At 48.1% G+C, this 18,299-nt stretch overlaps 1 protein-coding gene across 3 annotated transcripts; it reads right to left on the minus strand.

Moving 5' to 3' along the window:
* Nucleotides 1–674: 674 nt before the first annotated feature.
* NUFIP2 (nuclear FMR1 interacting protein 2) lies at nt 675–17,794 on the minus strand. Of its 3 annotated transcripts, none has more exons than XM_053995246.1 (5): nt 17,567–17,794; nt 12,970–14,691; nt 5,290–5,322; nt 4,696–4,750; nt 675–4,074 (listed from the first exon to the last, which is right to left on the minus strand). In XM_053995246.1, exons 1-4 carry the CDS (start codon nt 17,748–17,750, stop codon nt 4,698–4,700), a joined length of 1,992 nt encoding a protein of 663 aa, XP_053851221.1. In that variant the 5' UTR covers nt 17,751–17,794; the 3' UTR covers nt 675–4,074; nt 4,696–4,697. The 3 variants fall into 3 exon arrangements, with proteins under 3 accessions (XP_053851221.1, XP_053851220.1, XP_053851219.1); XM_053995245.1 differs by having other exon boundaries at nt 675–4,399; XM_053995244.1 differs by having other exon boundaries at nt 675–4,750.
* Nucleotides 17,795–18,299: the final 505 nt, after the last annotated feature.

Genomic DNA, 18,299 nt, shown 5'->3' on the forward strand with positions numbered 1-18,299 from the left:
GCCAAGCTGGATCTGGCTGGCAATACATGTTCCAGTCTCTATTACACAAGACCCTGTACAAGAGACACCCAAAAGAACCTGCTGGCAGAGGAGGAGAGGTGGAGAATGACCAGAGGAGAAAGGAGAATAGAAAAGAGAATTCCTCACTCCAATAAAGAGACAGCTTGGAAAGGGAATCAGATGAAAGGGACTCACAACAGGAATGGAAATGAGAGAAGCCTTAACCTGAATTAGTATCTTCATAGCTAATAAAAAAATAGGTCATGATCTCACCCTTAGTGCCGCTTTCCGATACTAGACGTACTGAAGGGGCTTTGTTTTAAAAGTTTCTTTACTCAGGGTAATGGAGACAATGGCACAAATAAATACACGCTCGCTCTCCTCACAAGTCAGATGCTCGCACACGCACCGCCGGCTCCTCGCCCCCACAGACACCCTCGGGTGCACACCCAGGACAGGAGGCTGCTGCTCCCCTTCCCAGGCTGTATTTGGTTTATGCTACAGTACTAATACTCTGAGTCAAACAAAACAAAACAAAACATGAGACTTATCAGTAACACCTTATCATTATTTCAATGTGCTAAATTAGTCACAGCTCAATTTCAGCTTGCTTTTTTTTTTTTTTCCTTTTTTCTTTTTTTTATAAGTTTACACAAAAATAATCAGAAAACAGATTAAATCTTAAGATATTTTTAATAAGTGCTCAGTTAAGAATTGTGTGAGGACTTGGGGAGGACTGCAGACAGCGACAGGGTGAGTTACACGACAGCACGAGGAAGATCCTTCCATGGTCCTGCCTGGCTCTAGGCAATAGTCTATCCCAGAAATACCAGGGAGCCGGAGCTACAGGAGCTCAGAGAGGAATTCCTAACTGCTTAGCGCTGAGCACACGCCGTGGAGCTCATGGAGACAGACAGACAGACAGACAGACATCTGAACAGAGGATGGTCAGAAATACAGCAGAGAAGGTGCTGCCGAGGGCGTTTCTGGATGGGTCCCGCTGGCGAGGCAAAGCCACAGAGATGAGCATCAGGGGGAATCCAACCCATCACGTGAACCCAGCTTCTCTCAGCATTTCTTTTGCTATTCAGGTGACAGATTGGACTAGGCCAAGATGAGAGTCCTCAAATATTCAGCAAGACTCAGACCTTTCTAGAGGCGCAGGGTTAGTGCTGCTCAACTCCTGCATCGCCCCAAGCACGGACCTGGGGCAGGGTACAAGACAGCACAGACCCCAGGGAAGCAAAACAGGGTGGTTTTGTCTTTTTTTTTTTTTTTTTTTTTTAATGGAACCCAGCCCTTAAGGCGACAAGTGACTACACAAGGCAAATAAATACACAGCAGAGCCTTAAAGCCAGTAAAACAAACTGGAAACTTTGCTATTAGCCTTCAAGTTTTTGAAAATAATAATAATAATAAAGGAAAAAGAACATTTCTTCCACCTTCATTTTCCCAGCCCCACTATCCAGTTTGTTCAACACTTTAAAGCTCAGGAACGCCCCAGTTCTTCAGCAGTGGAGCTGGAGGCAATTCCAACTTTTGGCAAGCAGTTGGGAGACTCAACAGAATTAAAAATAGGAACGTCAGAGGACTAGATGTCGGGCACATCTGTAAACATGTTATGCATCTCAAAGTTACACACACCTGCAGAGGTGGTACAAGTTTATAGGTGAAACAGAACTATTTGCGACTGGCCAACCACACATTTCTGAACCTGGACTGATACAATACATGATAACTATATAGTATCACACTCAGTATTATACTATATAGCTTTGGATACATCAAATGGAGTAGGCAATCCATAGTCAAATGTTTAAGCGTGGCAGAAAGCGAGCGTCTTACACAAGGTACAGAATTTCAATTTCATTGTCCCACCATGAACTCAAGTGTCTCATTCAGGAACAATCTTATTAAAAGTATAAAAACAATTTAAAAACCACATGCTACATACTCCTACTAAAAAAAAAAAAAAAAAGGAAAAAAAAATAGAAAGCGATAGAATCATAGAATATTCTGAGTTGGAAGAGACCCATCAGGATCATCAAGTCCAACTGCTGGCCCTGTGCAGGACACCCCAAGAATCCCACCCTGTGCCTGAAAGCATTGTCCAAACCCTTCTTGAACTCCGACAAGTTTGGTGCTGTGACCATTTCCTTGGGGAGCCTGTTCCAGTGCTCAACCACCCTCTGGGTGAAGAACCTTTCCCTGCTATCCAACCCAACCCTCCCCTGACTCAGCTTCAGGCTATTCCTTGTCACTGGTCATGAGAGTGAAGAGATTGGTACCTGCCTCCCTGCTGCCCCTTGGGAGGATGTTGAAGACCACAACAAGGTCTCTCCTCAGTCTCCTTTTCTCCAGCTGAACAAACCAAGTGATCTCATAAGGCTTCCCCTCCTGACCCTTCCCCATCCTCATGGCCTCCTTGGCATGCACTCTAATAGGGGTCTTTTTTATATTGTGGTGCCCAGGACTGCCCCAGGAACTTGAGGTGAGGCTGTGCAGAGCAGAGCAGGACAGTCATGCTGGGCCTGGTGCCCCCCAGGGCATTGCTGAGCCCCCTGGCTGCCAGGGCACTGCTGACTCAGAGCCAATGGGCCATGGACCAGGATCCCCAGCTTCCTTTCCATGGTGCTGCTCTCCAGCCTCCCAGCCTATCCAGGGCTGCCCATCCCAGGTGCAGAATCTGACACTCGTCCTTGTTAAATTTCATACAGCTGGTGATTACCTATCTCTCATTTGTTGAGGGCTCTCTGCCCTTGAGGGTGTCAACAGTTCCTCCCAGTTTAGCTTGTCAGCAAAATTAGTATCTCTTTGAGTCCTGAACCCAGGCTGTTAATGATATGTTGGAGAGAAATGGGCTGAGGATGGAGCCCTGTGGGACCCTCTGGTGCCTGGACAGCGCCCCAATGGCTTGATGGACAGATCTAAGCAAAGCACAGAGGGTATTCCAAAGTTTGGGGTTTATCTATTCCTCCTAATGGCCCAGAGGGTCCAGTCTCATTGCAGGAGACACCAACTGCTGCTGATTTGGGGAGCCAGGATTAGGCCACCAACACCCATGATGAGCACTGACTACATGGGGAGCTGGGGCTGGTCAACAAACCCATTTCTGCTTTATTCATTTCTCACTCTTGCACTGGACCCTGTGAGCTTTCCACCTTTTAAAAAACCCAGAAAAACTACCCGACCCCCAGATGATTGGGACACGTTACACAAGCTGCAATGGGACAGAGGGGTTACACAGCTGGAGCCTGCACTCTGCTCAGCCTTCCCTACCACTGCTAGGAAGCTTTCCTTTCCCTGGGATTATTTTTTTTTGTTTTTTTTAAATTATTATTTTCATTCCTAAGTCCTCCATTTTTTTTTTGTAATAAAATATATTTTTATTAAGAGATAATTAGAAGCAGAGCCCGGAAATACACAGACTGCATTAAAATATAAAAGAGCATTTCCAAGGGGCAGGAAGCCCAGCCATTGGCGTTCTATGGACAAATCGAAAAGGATTCAAATTCCCATTTTTTTCTTTTTTTTTTTTTTTTAAACTTTTTTCATTTTTTTGTCATTTTGAAATTTTTTTAAAGAGAAAAAATAATTCAAGAAGGGTGAAAGTTAGCAGAACTCAATTCCTCTTCAGTTTTCCAATGAAAATGGGAAAAAAATCCAGCACATTTAGTGTTAGGAGACAGACAGAGCAAATATGAAGCACCTACAGTTGAAAGCAGAAGATACTTTTTTTTTGTTTTTTTTTTTTTTTTCTTGCTCCCAGTAATACAATGGCATTAAACTGTGGGAACAGTGGGTGGTTTTTTTTGTTGTTTTTTTTTTTTTTTTCCTCCATATTAAATGCCTAAACAGATTGCTTATTTTTCCATGTTGTCTTTTAAAATGAAATAACTCTTCAGTTGCAATAGTCCAACATGTAACAGGAGCCAGGTCAACTGTGTGACTTCACCATGCATCCTAGAACTGCAGTATTACCATTTTTCCCTCAGCAGAATGATCCTTTTAAGACAATATCACCAGCATAAGATTGCTGCTTTACTCCTGGTAAAACATGCGGATTATAATTCTCTGGAAAAAAAAAAAACAAAAACAAAACTCTGCAAACTTCAAGGCGTTTCTCCAGCATTCAATGGAAAACAAATCAGAAAAAAAAAAAGAAAAAAAAAACCAAAACCAAACAGGGGAGGTGGAAGGGAAAGAGGAGATGAAGGATGGTGAATCATCCTGATTTCCCTGTGATTAGTGTGTCACTACAGTCACAGAACAAGAAACAGAAACCTTGTCAAGTGGAAATGCCTCTCCAGTGGGTTGCTGCTGCCCATGTAGACGACAGCAGGAACTTTGAAACCAGGCTTGTAATTGAGTCTGTATTCCTTAATCACTTGCATTCACTCTTTAAACAAAAACAAAACAAAACAAAAATGAAAAAAAAATCTATTCAGTACCGGAGATTAAATAATCACGTGTGTAGTCTCGTTGAAATAAATTTTCAGATTCCTTAAGAAGTCTAATTACTTTCAGTTGCCATTTTTAAATAACTATATATATATTTGTATATATTATCCTGTGATTCTAGTTATGGTTCCTCTGCTGCACTGAAGATTTAGAAGGAGCATAAAAGCCTTTTTGTCCCCCACGAACAGCACAAATGCTGCAGAAAGGTTATAACAGGCAGTCTTGTCTTGCTACCTTCATTGATCCGGGCGATCCATGGCTTCATCATAAGTGATTATCCTTTTGGGATCTGGAAAGAAAGCAGAATCCTAAGTTTTGGACAAGCTACTTTCAGGCCCTGTGGCTGAAAATAAACATAAGGTACTTGGCTGTTAACAGAGTTTTCCTTCAGATGCCCCCCTCCTGCCAAGGCACCCCAAGGCCAGGCTGGCTCCCCGAGAGCAGAGCCTGCTCCCCACAGCAGCACACAGGTCTCCACATACAAAATCTCCTCTCATGTGACTTGTGGGGATACACCAGAATTTAAAACTTATTATTGGATGTGACACCCAACACCAGAAATAGAAAGCAATTTTGTATACACATAAGGAAGAGTCATTAAATCTAATTTGACACTGGGTTTATTGCTCTTTTAGAGACTCTGCTTCTCTCCAAGCAGCTCACCATTATAGCAAAGCTTATTGTCCTGACTTTCAGTGATCTGAAACAAGAGATAAATCCAGACTACAAACCCAGGCATCTCCAGACACAGCGACAATCCGCTCTCATTCATCCCCCCTCCCAACAGACAGAGCAATTTGGTTCATTTATTCCTTCCAACATCCTTACCTTGCTTCTGCAAATTCCAAACCGCTTCCATTTCTGTGAAGGCAAAAGGAGATCACTGTTATTATGAAGATTGATGCTGCCATTAGAGACCACTCCAAACACACTTTAATTTTCCAAGCGTGGCAGTTGTGCTGGGGCTTTCAAATAGAGCCAACCCCCTCCCACCACCCAGCAGCACAGCCCCAGCCCAGCCCACAGGACTACACAAATTTGACATGAATAATCCAGCAATAAAAAGCAAAGGGATACTGTAACATGGTCTTAAGGGTCAGAGAGCCAAGCTGAGCATCAGAAATGTCATCACCATTCACCAGTCCTACATATCACAATCTAACTTCAGGCTTTACTACTCTGACTCCACTGCTGCTTTGCACATTACAGCCTCAACAAGGAGCCCAGAGAGATGATTTTTACAAGTTGATGCTTAGTGAGTGTGAAATGAGAAGCGCTGGACACAGCAAGCTGCACGTGGTTCACAGCATGAGTGTGCTGAGGCACCAGGCAAGGGTTGTGAACATCTCTCCAGAGCTGCTGCCAAGGCACTGTCCAGGAGCAAGGTGTGATGCTCCACACACCTGGCCTGCAGTTCTTCCCACAGTTTACCTCTACAGCACACTTGTAGGCTAAAGACAAACTCTTCCCAATTCTCCCTGGACATACACATGCTTTTGTTTACCTAAGAAATAACAGCAAAGTTAAATGTTCTTTTCATTAACACTGAGAAACAGAAGGCTCTTCCCTTTAAAATATCCCCCAAACAAAGATGCATCTTTAGAGAACCATTCAAAATAACTACTTTGAGCTGCTATCATGTTGGAATTTTGTGAGCTAGAATATTTTTTAATACCTGTACCCTGTGCCCAAGTTCAATAGACAAAATCACAGAAAATGAGTATTAGTCGGAACACAATCTTCCAAGAACCACTTTCAAGTCTCTTTTCTGCCAGAAAGGGTGACAGGACCTTGGCAGGGGCTAGGAAAAGGGAATGGCAAGAGATTATCAGGCAGCATGGGATGTGCAGTAAAGAACAAAACAAGGCAGTAAGTAAACTAACCAGCATAGGAAAAGAAGAAAAAGCTCTACAAAACCCACGGCCTCAGCACGATGTGTGCCAAGTGTCACCTCCATCAATTGCTTCCCTTCTCCAACCCTTCATCTGTCCTTTGTCCCCTACAATCTCCAGCTCCCTGGGGCAGGAAATTGCATGCAAATAAATATTGCCAGCCCTCCTTGCACAATTAAACCTTTTGTAAGGAAGGCCCCGACAAAATTTTACGAGGTCTGTTATTTTTGCCTCAGGATAGTAACAGCAACACTTTGCACTTCTATTGGGGAGCCCTAAGTGCTTTGGGAATAGTAGCCAGCCTCTAACACCCCAGGGACAGAAGCAGGCTGGCGAGGGACTGCCTCCCTCATCTGCCAGATGCAGATTCCCCTGAAGTAAAATGAACCAGCTACTAAAATTACCTCCCGTGGTGCAAGTTTTCCATTCAGTGCAGTTTGATGCATCATTTCCTAGCAGCTAAAGAACATCTCCCATTTTAACAGCTTTCCCCAAAGGCAGAGGACACAAAACTACTCTCAAGTTGTTGGTTCCTGCACATTAGAGCAATGCTTGAGCATGAAATACAAGGCAGAGCTGAAGCACCACCCATCACTATATCCCCATGCACAGACCATTGTCTTGCGCACTTCATTTGGCCTTAACTGCTCTGGACACCACAAGAATGTGAACTCCATGTATTAGGAGTATCTGACAATAAGACAAACAGATATACAGACATACAAACAGAGATACTGCTAAGAACACACCAAGAATCTACTAAGTTGACAAAACTCTGTTTCAAAAAAATCTAACAAACCTAAGCCTTTTCAGACTTCAATTTCCCTTCTCCTCCTTCAGAAAGGGAGGGTGGTGTAAAGTGTCCTGGAAATCCCAGACACCTAGACACACTGGCTGGCAGATGCTCAGCAGGACCAAGCTACAAAACCAAAGACCATCAGCAAACAATGCAATAACAGCTCTTACTAAATATCACCTGCCAGCAGCAGAGCAAGGTCCTCCCCTCCACCTGGCAGCACAGGGACAGGGGACAGCACAGGTTAAGCACACTGACCAAGTGAAACAATTTCACAAGGGAAAAGAAAGTAAGTCCTAGGCTAACTGCAACACAAAACTAGGGAAAAAATGGATTTTTTCAATCTTAAAATGGAATAGTATGATTTATTCTGCTTTACTTGGTAATACAGTTACGTTTTCCTGCCAGCTCCAGGCTGTGATCACTGTGACTGACAAAAGGCACTGTGACAAATGCATGGCCACTGTCACAGGGTGACTTGGTGACTGACCTGGTGGACAGGCAGCTCAGCAGAGCCACTGCTGCCCAATGCCTGGCTCCAGCCAAGTAGAAGGAAAGACAGCCCCCAAGAACTGGGCATGCAAGAGGCCCCCAAGCCTGCTTTCAGCCCTCCTTCTCTGGGCTCAAAGAGCTCTTTTCTTGAGCCCCTTTTCCCTGGATAAAGCTTCCAGAGTGAGTTTAAGCAAAGGACTCCTACAGCTGCTCAGCCTGCATAAGATAAAGGAGTATCCTCATCACCAACCCGAGTCCAGTCTCTCAGATACTGCCCCAAAACTGCTGCTTTCCAAAGACCTGCCCAACCAGAGCCATCGTTCCCAAAACCAGACGTGTGGCTGAGGAAACAGCAAACTTTCTTCTCAAGTGGACTCCAACCCTGCTGGAGGAAATGCCATCAACAAACCCTTGCACAACCCAGCATGAAAGCCAGCCCTGCTCCAAGCCAGGGGCAGAACTAGGTCACCTCCTGTGCCCCTTCCAACCTCTCGTTTTCCAGGATAATTTTTTTACAATTAGCTTTTGGCTTCTCCACAGCCCTTAGCCTGAGGAACTGCCTGGGGCAGACAGTGCCAGCCACATCCACCTAAACCACTTTTTCTGGGGACTACCACTGAAACAAAGGGTCACTGGAGGAAAGCTTTGATGTCAGGAACAGACTAAGGCACACTCTGGTGAACTGTGCTGAGATTCCTCATAGGTCAATAAACTTTACAGCAGGACTGGTACGTAAGCTTGGAGGGGAAAGAAGTGTTTTTGTAATAACTTGCCAAGACAGGCACTTTTACACACATTTTCCTTTCTAGAGAGGTAGTCCCAGCTAACAGAAGTGTCTGCACAATGTCATGCTACTATTTCACTGTCCTTATAAATCCCAAAATTGCATCCTAAAATACAACAGTAAAGAAATAACAAGAAGGGACCATTCTTGATTGATGTTTGCTGTTTGTATCTGCAGGACAATGATTAAGTGTAGGGATTGCCCTGGAAATAAGCAAAGAATAAGTATTCCATGCTGTGCAGACTCATGGCTGTAACAGCATACACTGTACTCATCCTGACAACTGGAAAGAGGAGGGACTGGAAGGAGAATTAAATCAGCTTTTGCCCCACAGCTCAAGCCCCACAAGACCATAACCAACAGAGCGAGCTCTAACCCCTTCTCACCATGGGGGGGGGGATGGGAAACCAAGGCTTTTTTTCCCCCCCTCTCCTGATGTAAAGGATGAAAATTGCTGAATTCACAGCTCTGCTATTTCTTCTGACCCAGTTCACCATTCCAGCGAATGCCACTCCTGGCTGGCCCACGCTGCCTTGCTCTATTTTCCATGCTGCTCTCCTGCTTCTTCAGGCGAGCAGAGATGCTGCTGCAACCAAGATGCTGAGGAGGAAACAAAGCAGCAGCACAGACAGAAATACAGGGGCAAGAACAAGGGAAACCCTGCAGTTCCCTCTCCTCCACCCATGTGGTCTTTGCTGCTGTGCAGCTGAGCTGGAGGCCTCAATTATTTGCTTTTTAGCTCAGGACAAGCAAATTACTGAGCTTCCCACCACAAAGCTTGCCATCTAGAGCTCAGTGTTAAGAGACAGCCTGGCCTGGGAGACTGCAATTGCCTGAACATGACAAAATTTTCCAAAGTGTTGACAATTATTCTGATATGAAGTGCTTCATCCAGCTGTCTTTAAAAGAAGGACTAAAGCAGTAAGAAGATGCTGATTTCGATGCAAGTAAAGCTGACATACACTTAACCTCCTTATCTGAAGGACCAAAATATCTGCAAGAATCAGTTTTACCTCAAAAAGATAAGGATTTTGGCAATGCCACACCAAGGCAGAAGTTCAACTTCTAACCTAGATAGGGGACAATGACTTGAAATGAGAGCACTACTCCTTCCTGGGCCTTCCAGTCTCCCATGTGAAGCCCATCCCTGTCCCCAAGCACATCCAGAGCAGGCCCACCAGTGCTGAGCTAAATCAGATCTCCCTTGGTAAATCAGATCTGTCACTCCGGAGTGTTTCAAGGCACCATCACAAACTCCAAGCAGCACGGGCTGTCAGTGAAGGCAGCCACATTGAAGGATTGTGTTTTACACTCAGGCGCATCAGACGATCAAGGGACTCTTTCTGTCCTTTAAACAGAGGGGAGAAAAAAAGAAAGCAGCAAGGCATGAAGCAGGGCTACAAGGAAACCACAAGGAAAAGCTTCCAAGAACAAGAGAGTGCATCATCATCCTTGCCTAAATGTTCCCAGTGCTGTGACTTCTGGAGAAAAAGCAGTCAGGGTACAGGCAAAGGAACACAGGAATCCTCCACCAGCACCTCGCTGTGCTCTGCAGCCGCCCAGCCTCGTCAGCACTCAGGGACACTGTGGTGAGCTACAGGAGCACTGTAGCAGAGCCAGTTCTCTCTGGGTGCCACCTCCTCTATCCATCTTTCCACAGGGAAGCTGTGAAGCAATTACAGTTTATAATGTCCTGTGCAGTTGTTGGGCAAACCAAGCACAGGAAAGCCTGGTTTGCTGGAACAAAGCTACTGAGTAGGCTGCAGGCTTTCCCAGAGAAATTTACAGTCCAGGATGAGGATCCACACAACCTGGTCACAACTGCAGGCACAAACAGTGCAGGAAAGAATGCACATTTGTGACACTCAAAGCACTGCAACCACTCACATTACAGCTCATTCTTTTCTGCAACCCCCAGAGCTTCATCCTTGCACTAAAACACTGCACATGGAGCTCAGGGTAGGGAACACATCAGGACCCCACAGTGCTCCACACTCACCCCTGTCCTTTTTTCGTTTCTCTTTGTGTTCATAACCCCAAGGGCAGGGCAGATGCAAAGATCAAACTACCGAGACTTTGCTCAACAGCAAACAGATCAATCTGAGAGGGAGAAGTTCATGGGACTCTCAAAATCAAAACCAAACAGTCTGAGGACCCGACTGCCTGGAATGTCCTAACACCAACCCAGGCAAACCCACACGCTCTCCCAGCAAGGAGGAAAAGGCAGCTTGTGAAAAGGAACCGAGTGAAATCGCTCTTTTCCTACTGCAGAGGAACTGGCTGGCTTGGAGTTGGACCTCAGGAAAACAGCCCAAGATAAACGGAGAGCTCCGTGTGGGAATTAACCCCCGCACTGCTGTCCTGCAAACACACCCCGCAGCTCCGGCTTTGAGGCATTTCACAGCACACGGCGGGCTCTGGTGCAGGACCTTGGCCATGAAGAGAGGACAGGAGGCACCGTGCCTCCAAATATCCCTGAACCCAACTCATCCCAAGGATGAAACGCAACACCCACCAGCATTACGGATGTACTAAGAGCTGGACTGATCTCTTGCTTTGTAAAGCGGCAATAGCTTTTGAACACTGAACAGGACAAAGACAAGCCCGAGGTGCTTGGAGCACCTCATCACAGCATTAATGACAAAGCTGATTAGAAACAGCCATCATCTTTTACCCCTAAGTAACACCTTGAAGATGGCACATACATAACGTGAAAAAGAAATGAGCAGAGATGAGTGCTGGGGCAGGACCCGGTATCCCCAGGCTATCATGAGGGTGTTTGCTCTGGATGCTCAAAGCAAGACCATTCACATGCAGAAGAAGAGCAGAGAACAGTATTTTAACGGGTGCTTTAAGTGGCCATTCTTGCCAACAAATGTAATTAACTCCTGTGTTTAGAGGAGCTCAACGCAGCCAGGCTTTGAAGTTAACACCTCCTTGAGAGGACATGGGATGGGAGTGTTCTTTATTTTCCTGTTGTTCCTATTGTTTCACTGAGGTCTGCCTTTCACAGCAAGTGAGAATGGGAGAGCTGATGAGCCTTGCTGGCAGCACAATTGCTTCTCCACAAGTTCAGGCTGACAACAGAGAGGCAAACAAAAGTCTAGGGAATATTTGCAAAATTAAGAAAAAGATCACCGAGGATTTTCTTCCATGTTATGTTTTCTGATGGGAAGCTGGGATTTAAGCTGCAAGCAGACACTAAAAACGAGACTAAAAAGCCTGCTTTAATGCTGGAATAAACTGAGTAGAAGGGAGAGGACCCAGATAAAATCAATTGATGAGCACTGTTCTCAAGAATACTAGAGCTTGAAATGTTAACATCTTGAGAGGGAGATGACCTGGAAAAAATATTTGGAGTTATTATTTTTAAATGACTGGGCTTGTTATTATTACAGGAAGGCATTCGAGTTTATGCCATACAGAGTTTGTGAAGTGGTAATTCAAGAACTTTGCAGTGGGTGAAAACAGCAAATTTGCCAAAGCCAAGTAAGCCACCCTCTGCAGAGGGGAGCAAGGCATTACCCCCATATGCATGTGGAATACTGAACAAAAAAAGCATGATGGCCTTGTTCCCTTCAGGCTAGAGGGTTGCAGGGAGAGGGAACTGGGTCAAAATAAGGAACTGCCCCAGTGTTGGTCAAGAGTGAGTAAATAACACTGTGACAAAAGGGAACACACAACCAGGCTCCAGCTAACACTGAGCCAGCACCAAAAGCCAAAAACTGCCTCAAGTCCTCAGAGCTTCTGGGGCTGAGGCTAAAGCAGAAAGCAAGCCATGCCACAGGCTTCCCTCTCTTCGTTCCCATTTTAAAGTGTCTGTGTCGTGTTTGAGTCATTTCAATCTCAAAAAAAAAAAAAAAAAAACAACCAAAAAAAAACAGGAAAAAAAAGGGATCTGGAGTACAAAGGACTCCATGAAAGCAACAAAATCATCTGAAAGATGTGGCCTACAAAGACAAGGAGAGAATTCAATCTGCAGCTCACAGAGGAGCTGATAAGAAAAGACTGGTCTTGCTGTTGCCATAATACTCAAGGGCAGGGAAAAAGTGTGTGTGGGGCACACTTAAAAAATAAATCACACCTACAGTTGTAGGAATAATTTTTTCTTCCTTCAAAGCCATGATTTCACATCTTATCTGCCCAGGGGAGAAGCTACAACACTTTGGTGGCAGAGGTGTGAGTACAGACTATGAAGCCTTCACAACGACAGAATATCACCTGGTACAGCTGGAACAGAGCAGCTGAACCTACACATTTAACTCCTTCCAATGCCGAGTGGCTTATAAGTATCATCTCTCTCAACATCACTCATGCTTGTCCGCGGGAACAGGGAAACAAATACCTCTTAACATTAATTAAACAACCCTTTGAGTAACTTCCCCAGACCATTGCCATGGGAGGGTATGCAAGCAAAGAAAAGGGTCATTTTAAAAACAATTAGAATTGCTGGAAGGAACAAACCATGTTAGAATATTGCACTTTTAAAAATAAAAGGAAAAAAAAAAAAGAGAACGCCGTTAGGCAGCAAGTTAAGCCATTACCTTTAGTGTGATATAGAATAGCAGCCCTCAGGTCAAAAGAACCCCAGCTATCTTTCCTTTCTAGGCCTCTCTGGTACCTCTGTTCTTTGGCGGAGGCTAGCAAATTGTTCGTAGGAGAGGCCAGAGGATTCTCTACTTCATAGTCTTTTGAAAGAAACACTAAAGCACCTTGGCTACCGGTGTCTGCCTTTTGTAGGTCACCTGTGTGATGCGACTCCAAAGCTAAGACACCACCCTCAACAGCAGTCCCAGGCTTAAGAACAGCACTAAGAATTTGAGGGCTAGTCCGTTTATCCAGCTCATAAGCCTTAGGAAACACGGGTTGTTCAGTTCCTGAGGGAATGATTTCAGCACACTGTGAAACCAAAGTGGCAGGATATTCCCCTTGAAATGTCACTTCCATTAACTGATTATCTGCAGATTTCCCCACAACGGTTTCAGGTCCAGCACTGGGCTCGTTTATGAAAGACAAGCCCCACTGATTCTGGAAGATATCCCCCAGGTTCTGCTGATTCGTCTGTGAAGGGAAATCGACTTGCGCTGTCCCCAGGAGCACAGTTTGCATATTTGAAGGGTAGATAAAAAGGCCAGATTTCTTTTGTTCGAGGGCTGTCGAAGTTGTACTCATGTCCTGGGGTACTGACTCGGAGGAGGAGGTCGATGGTACAGTGCTAGCAGCAGTGGAGAGCAGTGGCTGGGCCCCTGGGGAATACACACTTCCATCGGTCCCCGCGAGGATCGGCCCGTTTGAGAAGCTGGCAGAAGTGACAGATTTCATAGCAGACATGGGGACTTGGGACAGTCGATTTGATGTTTGGGCCTGAGTTTCCCCAGCAGATGATGAAGACGATGAGGACGACGTGGATGACGTGGATGGGGTTTGAGCCGCTTTGTTGAGGTTTTCTTTAACTTTACTTGCATAACTAATTTTGGGAACAATTTTAGCACTGCTATTGTCCACTGGAAAAACTGGGGGTGGTTTAAATAAGGTCCATGAGTCCTCTTTAGATGTAGTCGACGAGGCGTGCTTCCCTTTGGGCCGGTCATCAAACTTCTTGCTGCTAATCCCAGGTTTGGCATCAGAGTTTTTCCGCGGTACATCCCCGAGCCCGGGCTTCCCCCGGCCTGCTCCACCAGCCCCAGCCTCATATTTCCAAACAGGCTTAGTATTTTCAATTCGGTTCCCCTTTTGTTCACTATAATCAGGCTTGAAACTCTCGAGTTCCTGTTTCAAGGTCGGTGCGCTGACCTCCTGCTGCATTATTTTGTCCTGTACTAGATTCAAGTTCTCACAGCCCTTGGCACTGTTGCGCCTGCCTTTCCGTTTTTTAGGTGTAGTATATCCACTCTCGGAGCCACTACCATCGTTGTCGGCCCCTTTGCCTACGTAGCCATTTGTGATGTAGCTGGAATTATTGGTTACCACGCCGTTCGGAACAGACACTCCCTCCGGCTTGTCTGAGGTCTGGTTTTCTCTGTGTTTGTTTTCGTAGGACTTCTCATTCTTTTTGTCCATGCTATTTTTCTGAATGAAGTTCTTGGTTTTGATTCCAGCTTTCCCCAAAGCACTGGCCTTCACAGTCTGCTTTGGGGTGACATTAGAATCTACGAGCTGCTGGCTGCCATTGGGTACCCTGGATCCTGGGGCGGTGGCTTCATCAGAGCACAGGCCCTTTAGTGACACTTCTCGTTCTCCTGCGTTACCATTTAGCTCTCCGTAGCCTAGAGGGAAGCCAAAAACAGCAAAAGGCAAGAATTAGAATGTGAAATGTTAGACTTGTCATTGCAGAAAGCTGTAGTCAGCCCCAAACATATCCAGTTTCCTCATGCAGACGTTTTAAAATAGGAAAATATCTAGTCTCTGAGGTAAAGCTGCATAAATTTATTTGCTGGAACCCACAGCAAGAAGGGTTAAGCAGGAAGGACCAGCCATGACTGATTCTCACATAACTGAGTGACATACAGATAACATAACAAAGCAAAAGAAAATATAGATACTATGCCAGGAAAATATACTGCACTGAAGATCACTGGCAAGCTAGAGAGCTATTTCATCAGTTACTATTTCCAGGTCACAGAGAGGAAAAAATTAATTCCCAGGATGCTTCAAGACAGCGGGATCCACTGCCTTTGTGACAAGATCTGTGGAGGTTCAGGATACACACTGTGAACAAGGGACAACTCCTACCATCTCCATCACCTCCTGGGCCTGCAACACCAGCAGTCCTCCTTCCCACCCTCCTCCCAAATGCCATCTCAGTAAAGGGATGGAAAAAAAAAAAAATCACAGTATTTCCAAAAGGACACGTGCAAGTCCAGCTGGAAGATGGAGGGAAGAAAATGTGGCCACATCTCCTCACTGCATTTCAAGATAGCGACCAGCACCTCCCTACACATGTTCCTTAGCACTGAAAAGTGACAGAACTAAGAAATGCACCCCTGCAAGCGCCCTTCTGCTGCCACCAGCAACGGATCTCTTGGCCACTGAAAAACTTGTGTTTCAGAGTCCCCAGGAGAGCCGGTATGAGCCTGAGACCCAAGAAATATAGCACTTGCTGAGGGCTCCAACTCATAAAACCATGAGATTGTGCTGTAGACTGAGCTTTACTCTTCCCTTCTGAAGTTCACTTCCAGGCCTCATGGTTCTGAGAGTGCAATTCAAGCAGAGCTGGAAGCCCAGCACAGTCCACACTGAACCACCCCAACTTCCTCTTTGCTTTTTCCTTTTTTAAATATCTCTGGCCAGAGGCCTGCTGCTTTCGAGGACCCTGGCTAAAACCCCACGGGATGCCCTGGAGCCCCAGTGGGAGACAGGGAGAGTGCCCTGCTCAACAAACACACTCCAGCTGCAGAGGGATTCCTCCTGCACCCGCCGCTCCTCTGACTCATCCGTCCTCCTTCCCGAGGCTGGAAAGCCTCAACATCCCCCACAACCACTGACCCACCTAAGGCTCCATCTGCAGCCACGGTGGCACGGAGTCAGCACAGAGAGGGAGTCCCTCAACAACTGGAGCGGGCAAAACTCCAGCTTGGAAGAAGAATGTTTTTGTTGTTGCTGATGTTGTTGAAATTAACTGCTGTGACTAAAAATCGTTGTTACCCTCACATCCTGGAGCCTCAGATGTCTGGCAGATGTAACAGCTCAAGTTCTGTGCAAGTCGGGAACACAAGAAGCCTTGTAGGAATCTTTACAGAAATTCCACAACTGAGTTTGCCGAGGGGGATCAAAAAGGATTTTACTACATGCAAGTATCTGTAACCACCACAACTTCCACTGTAACTTTCAAATGTGTTGTTAAGAAAATTAACCATAAATACTTCACCCCAGAGAGAACTAGAACGGTGGGATCCCCTAAAAATTAAGTATTTCAGAATAGCATGAAGAGGAAGCCCTCTCAAGAACAGTGTTACAGCTGACCTTGTATGACTCAAGACTTCTGACACCACTTGTTAATGAAACAAAACAATAAAGAGTGGTCATAAGACCACTGCAGATGAGGAGTGAAAGAATAAAATGAAGAACAAAATCCATTTCACTAAGTCAGTGTGTCAGCAGTTTCTAGTTCCAATTCTCAAGCATTCACAGCTCAGCTGCCTGAGTTTTCTCCAAATCAACATTTGGCTCAGCTGGCCTTGGCCTGGACACGGAGGTGCAGCAACCAAAATTCAGGGGAGAGGAAAAAATCCAGGACGGTAAGAAGAACAGGTGAAGAGGATCTGGCAAGCTCACAAACCGTTTCAGAGCTGGGAAGGGAGGGGTGCCAGCCTAGGCACATATTAAAACCCTGGGCACGCTGCAAACAGTGAAATGACTTCTCAACTTATTTTTGCTCGGTAACTTATTCTGGCGTGTGCCCGATCAGGTCCCTCCCTGCCTGCCCAGGCTGCACATGGGGCACTGCTGACCCCGCTCCGCTGCTACCAGGCCCCCTCCCACCTCCCGCCTCGTTATGTAAAAGGCAGATTCAAGGGAAGAAGATAAAAAATGTACGCGGCACTCCGGCCGGCTGGTGGCCACGCACTCGCCCTGACCCCGCACAAGCCTCCCCCAAAGGGATTGCTGGAGCCGGGGAGCCCCCCAGGAACGCGGCGGGGGCTCCAGCCCTGCCCGGGATCGGCTCCCCCCGCGCCGCTAACCGGCCACCGCCTCTGCGGCGCTGCCGCCCGGCCAGCGGCGGCTCGGCACGGCCCGGGGGCCGCAGCCCCGGCCCGGCGGGGAGGAGGCGGCCGAGCGCCCTGGGCCGGGCAGGGCCGCGCCGCCTCCCGCCGGCGGCGCCGGGCCGGGCCCCTCCGCCTGCTCTGACTCATTGATCCTGGCGCTCATCAATCGCTCGGCCGCCCCCCGCGCCCCCCGCGCCCCCGGGGCCCGGCCGGCGGGGGCAACGCGGCCCGGCCCCACGTGCCGGCGGGCGGCGGTGCCGGCGGGCCCGCGGCTCCCGCAGCCCCAACATGGCGGACAGGAAGCGGCCCCAGCGCGGCGGAGAAGCTTCGAGCCGGGCCGGGGGAGGCGGCGGCGGAGGAGGAGGAGGAGGAGGAGAGGGGAGCCCCACCGCCGCCCCGCGAAGGTCACAGGCCCCGTCCCGCTGCCCGCTCCAACCTGGTCTCCGCTTCGGCGCCTCCGTGTGCTGCGGGCCGCCGTGCTTGTGCTCGTGGCGGAGCGGCGGCTTAGGCTGGGCTCGGCCGTCGGGCGGCGGCAGGTAGGCGCTCTGCGGGTGGTGGTGGTGGTGCCCGTAGTAGTAATAGTGGTGGTGGTGATGGTGGTGGTGGGGCTGCTCCTCCATGGGGGGCGGCTGGCGGGGCCGGGCCGGGCTGGGCGCTCGCTGCTGGGCCGTGCGGCTCCGGCGCGGGGACGCGGCTGGCGCGGGGGAGGCGGCGGACTGGCAGCGCCCGCCCTGCAATCAGCGAGCGGCGCCGCCGCGCCCGCCCCCCGCCCCGCCCCGCCGCACCGCGGCCGGGGCAGAGCCGGCCCGGCCAGCGCGGACCCGCCCGGCCGCCCCCTCCCCGGGCCAGCGGCAGGTGAGGCTGCCAGGGGCGGGCGCGCTTTGCCCCCTCCCCGTGCTAGCGCGGCTGAGCCGGAATGAGCGGCCACGGCGGGGCCGCCTCCGTCCCCGACCCTCGCCGTTGGAGCGTTCCAATAACCGGCGGGGAGCGGCGTGCGGCCCCGGGGGGGCTTTCACCGCAGGGTCACCGGCAGGAGGGCGGCCCGGGATGCCGCCAAGCCGCGTTTTGCCGTCATGAAGCGGGTGAACCGCGCCCCGGGGCAGGGGGGAGAGGGTTGGAACAACCCCAGCGGAGGGGATCTGGGCAGGGATGTGAACACCGTGAGCAGC

This window comes from Vidua macroura, chromosome 20 (genome assembly GCF_024509145.1).
Source record: "Vidua macroura isolate BioBank_ID:100142 chromosome 20, ASM2450914v1, whole genome shotgun sequence".
Classification (NCBI taxonomy): Eukaryota; Metazoa; Chordata; class Aves; order Passeriformes; family Viduidae; genus Vidua; species Vidua macroura.

Coding starts and splice junctions, on each gene's coding strand:
- NUFIP2 (XM_053995246.1), bottom strand. CDS start 17,750: ATGGAGGAGCAGCCCCACCACCACCATCACCACCACCACTATTACTAC. Junction 14,692..17,566: donor GGCGCCGAAGCGGAGACCAG/GTTGGAGCGGGC, acceptor GCTTCCCTCTAG/GCTACGGAGAGCTAAATGGT. Junction 5,323..12,969: donor TATTCTATATCACACTAAAG/GTAATGGCTTAA, acceptor TTGCCTTCACAG/AAATGGAAGCGGTTTGGAAT.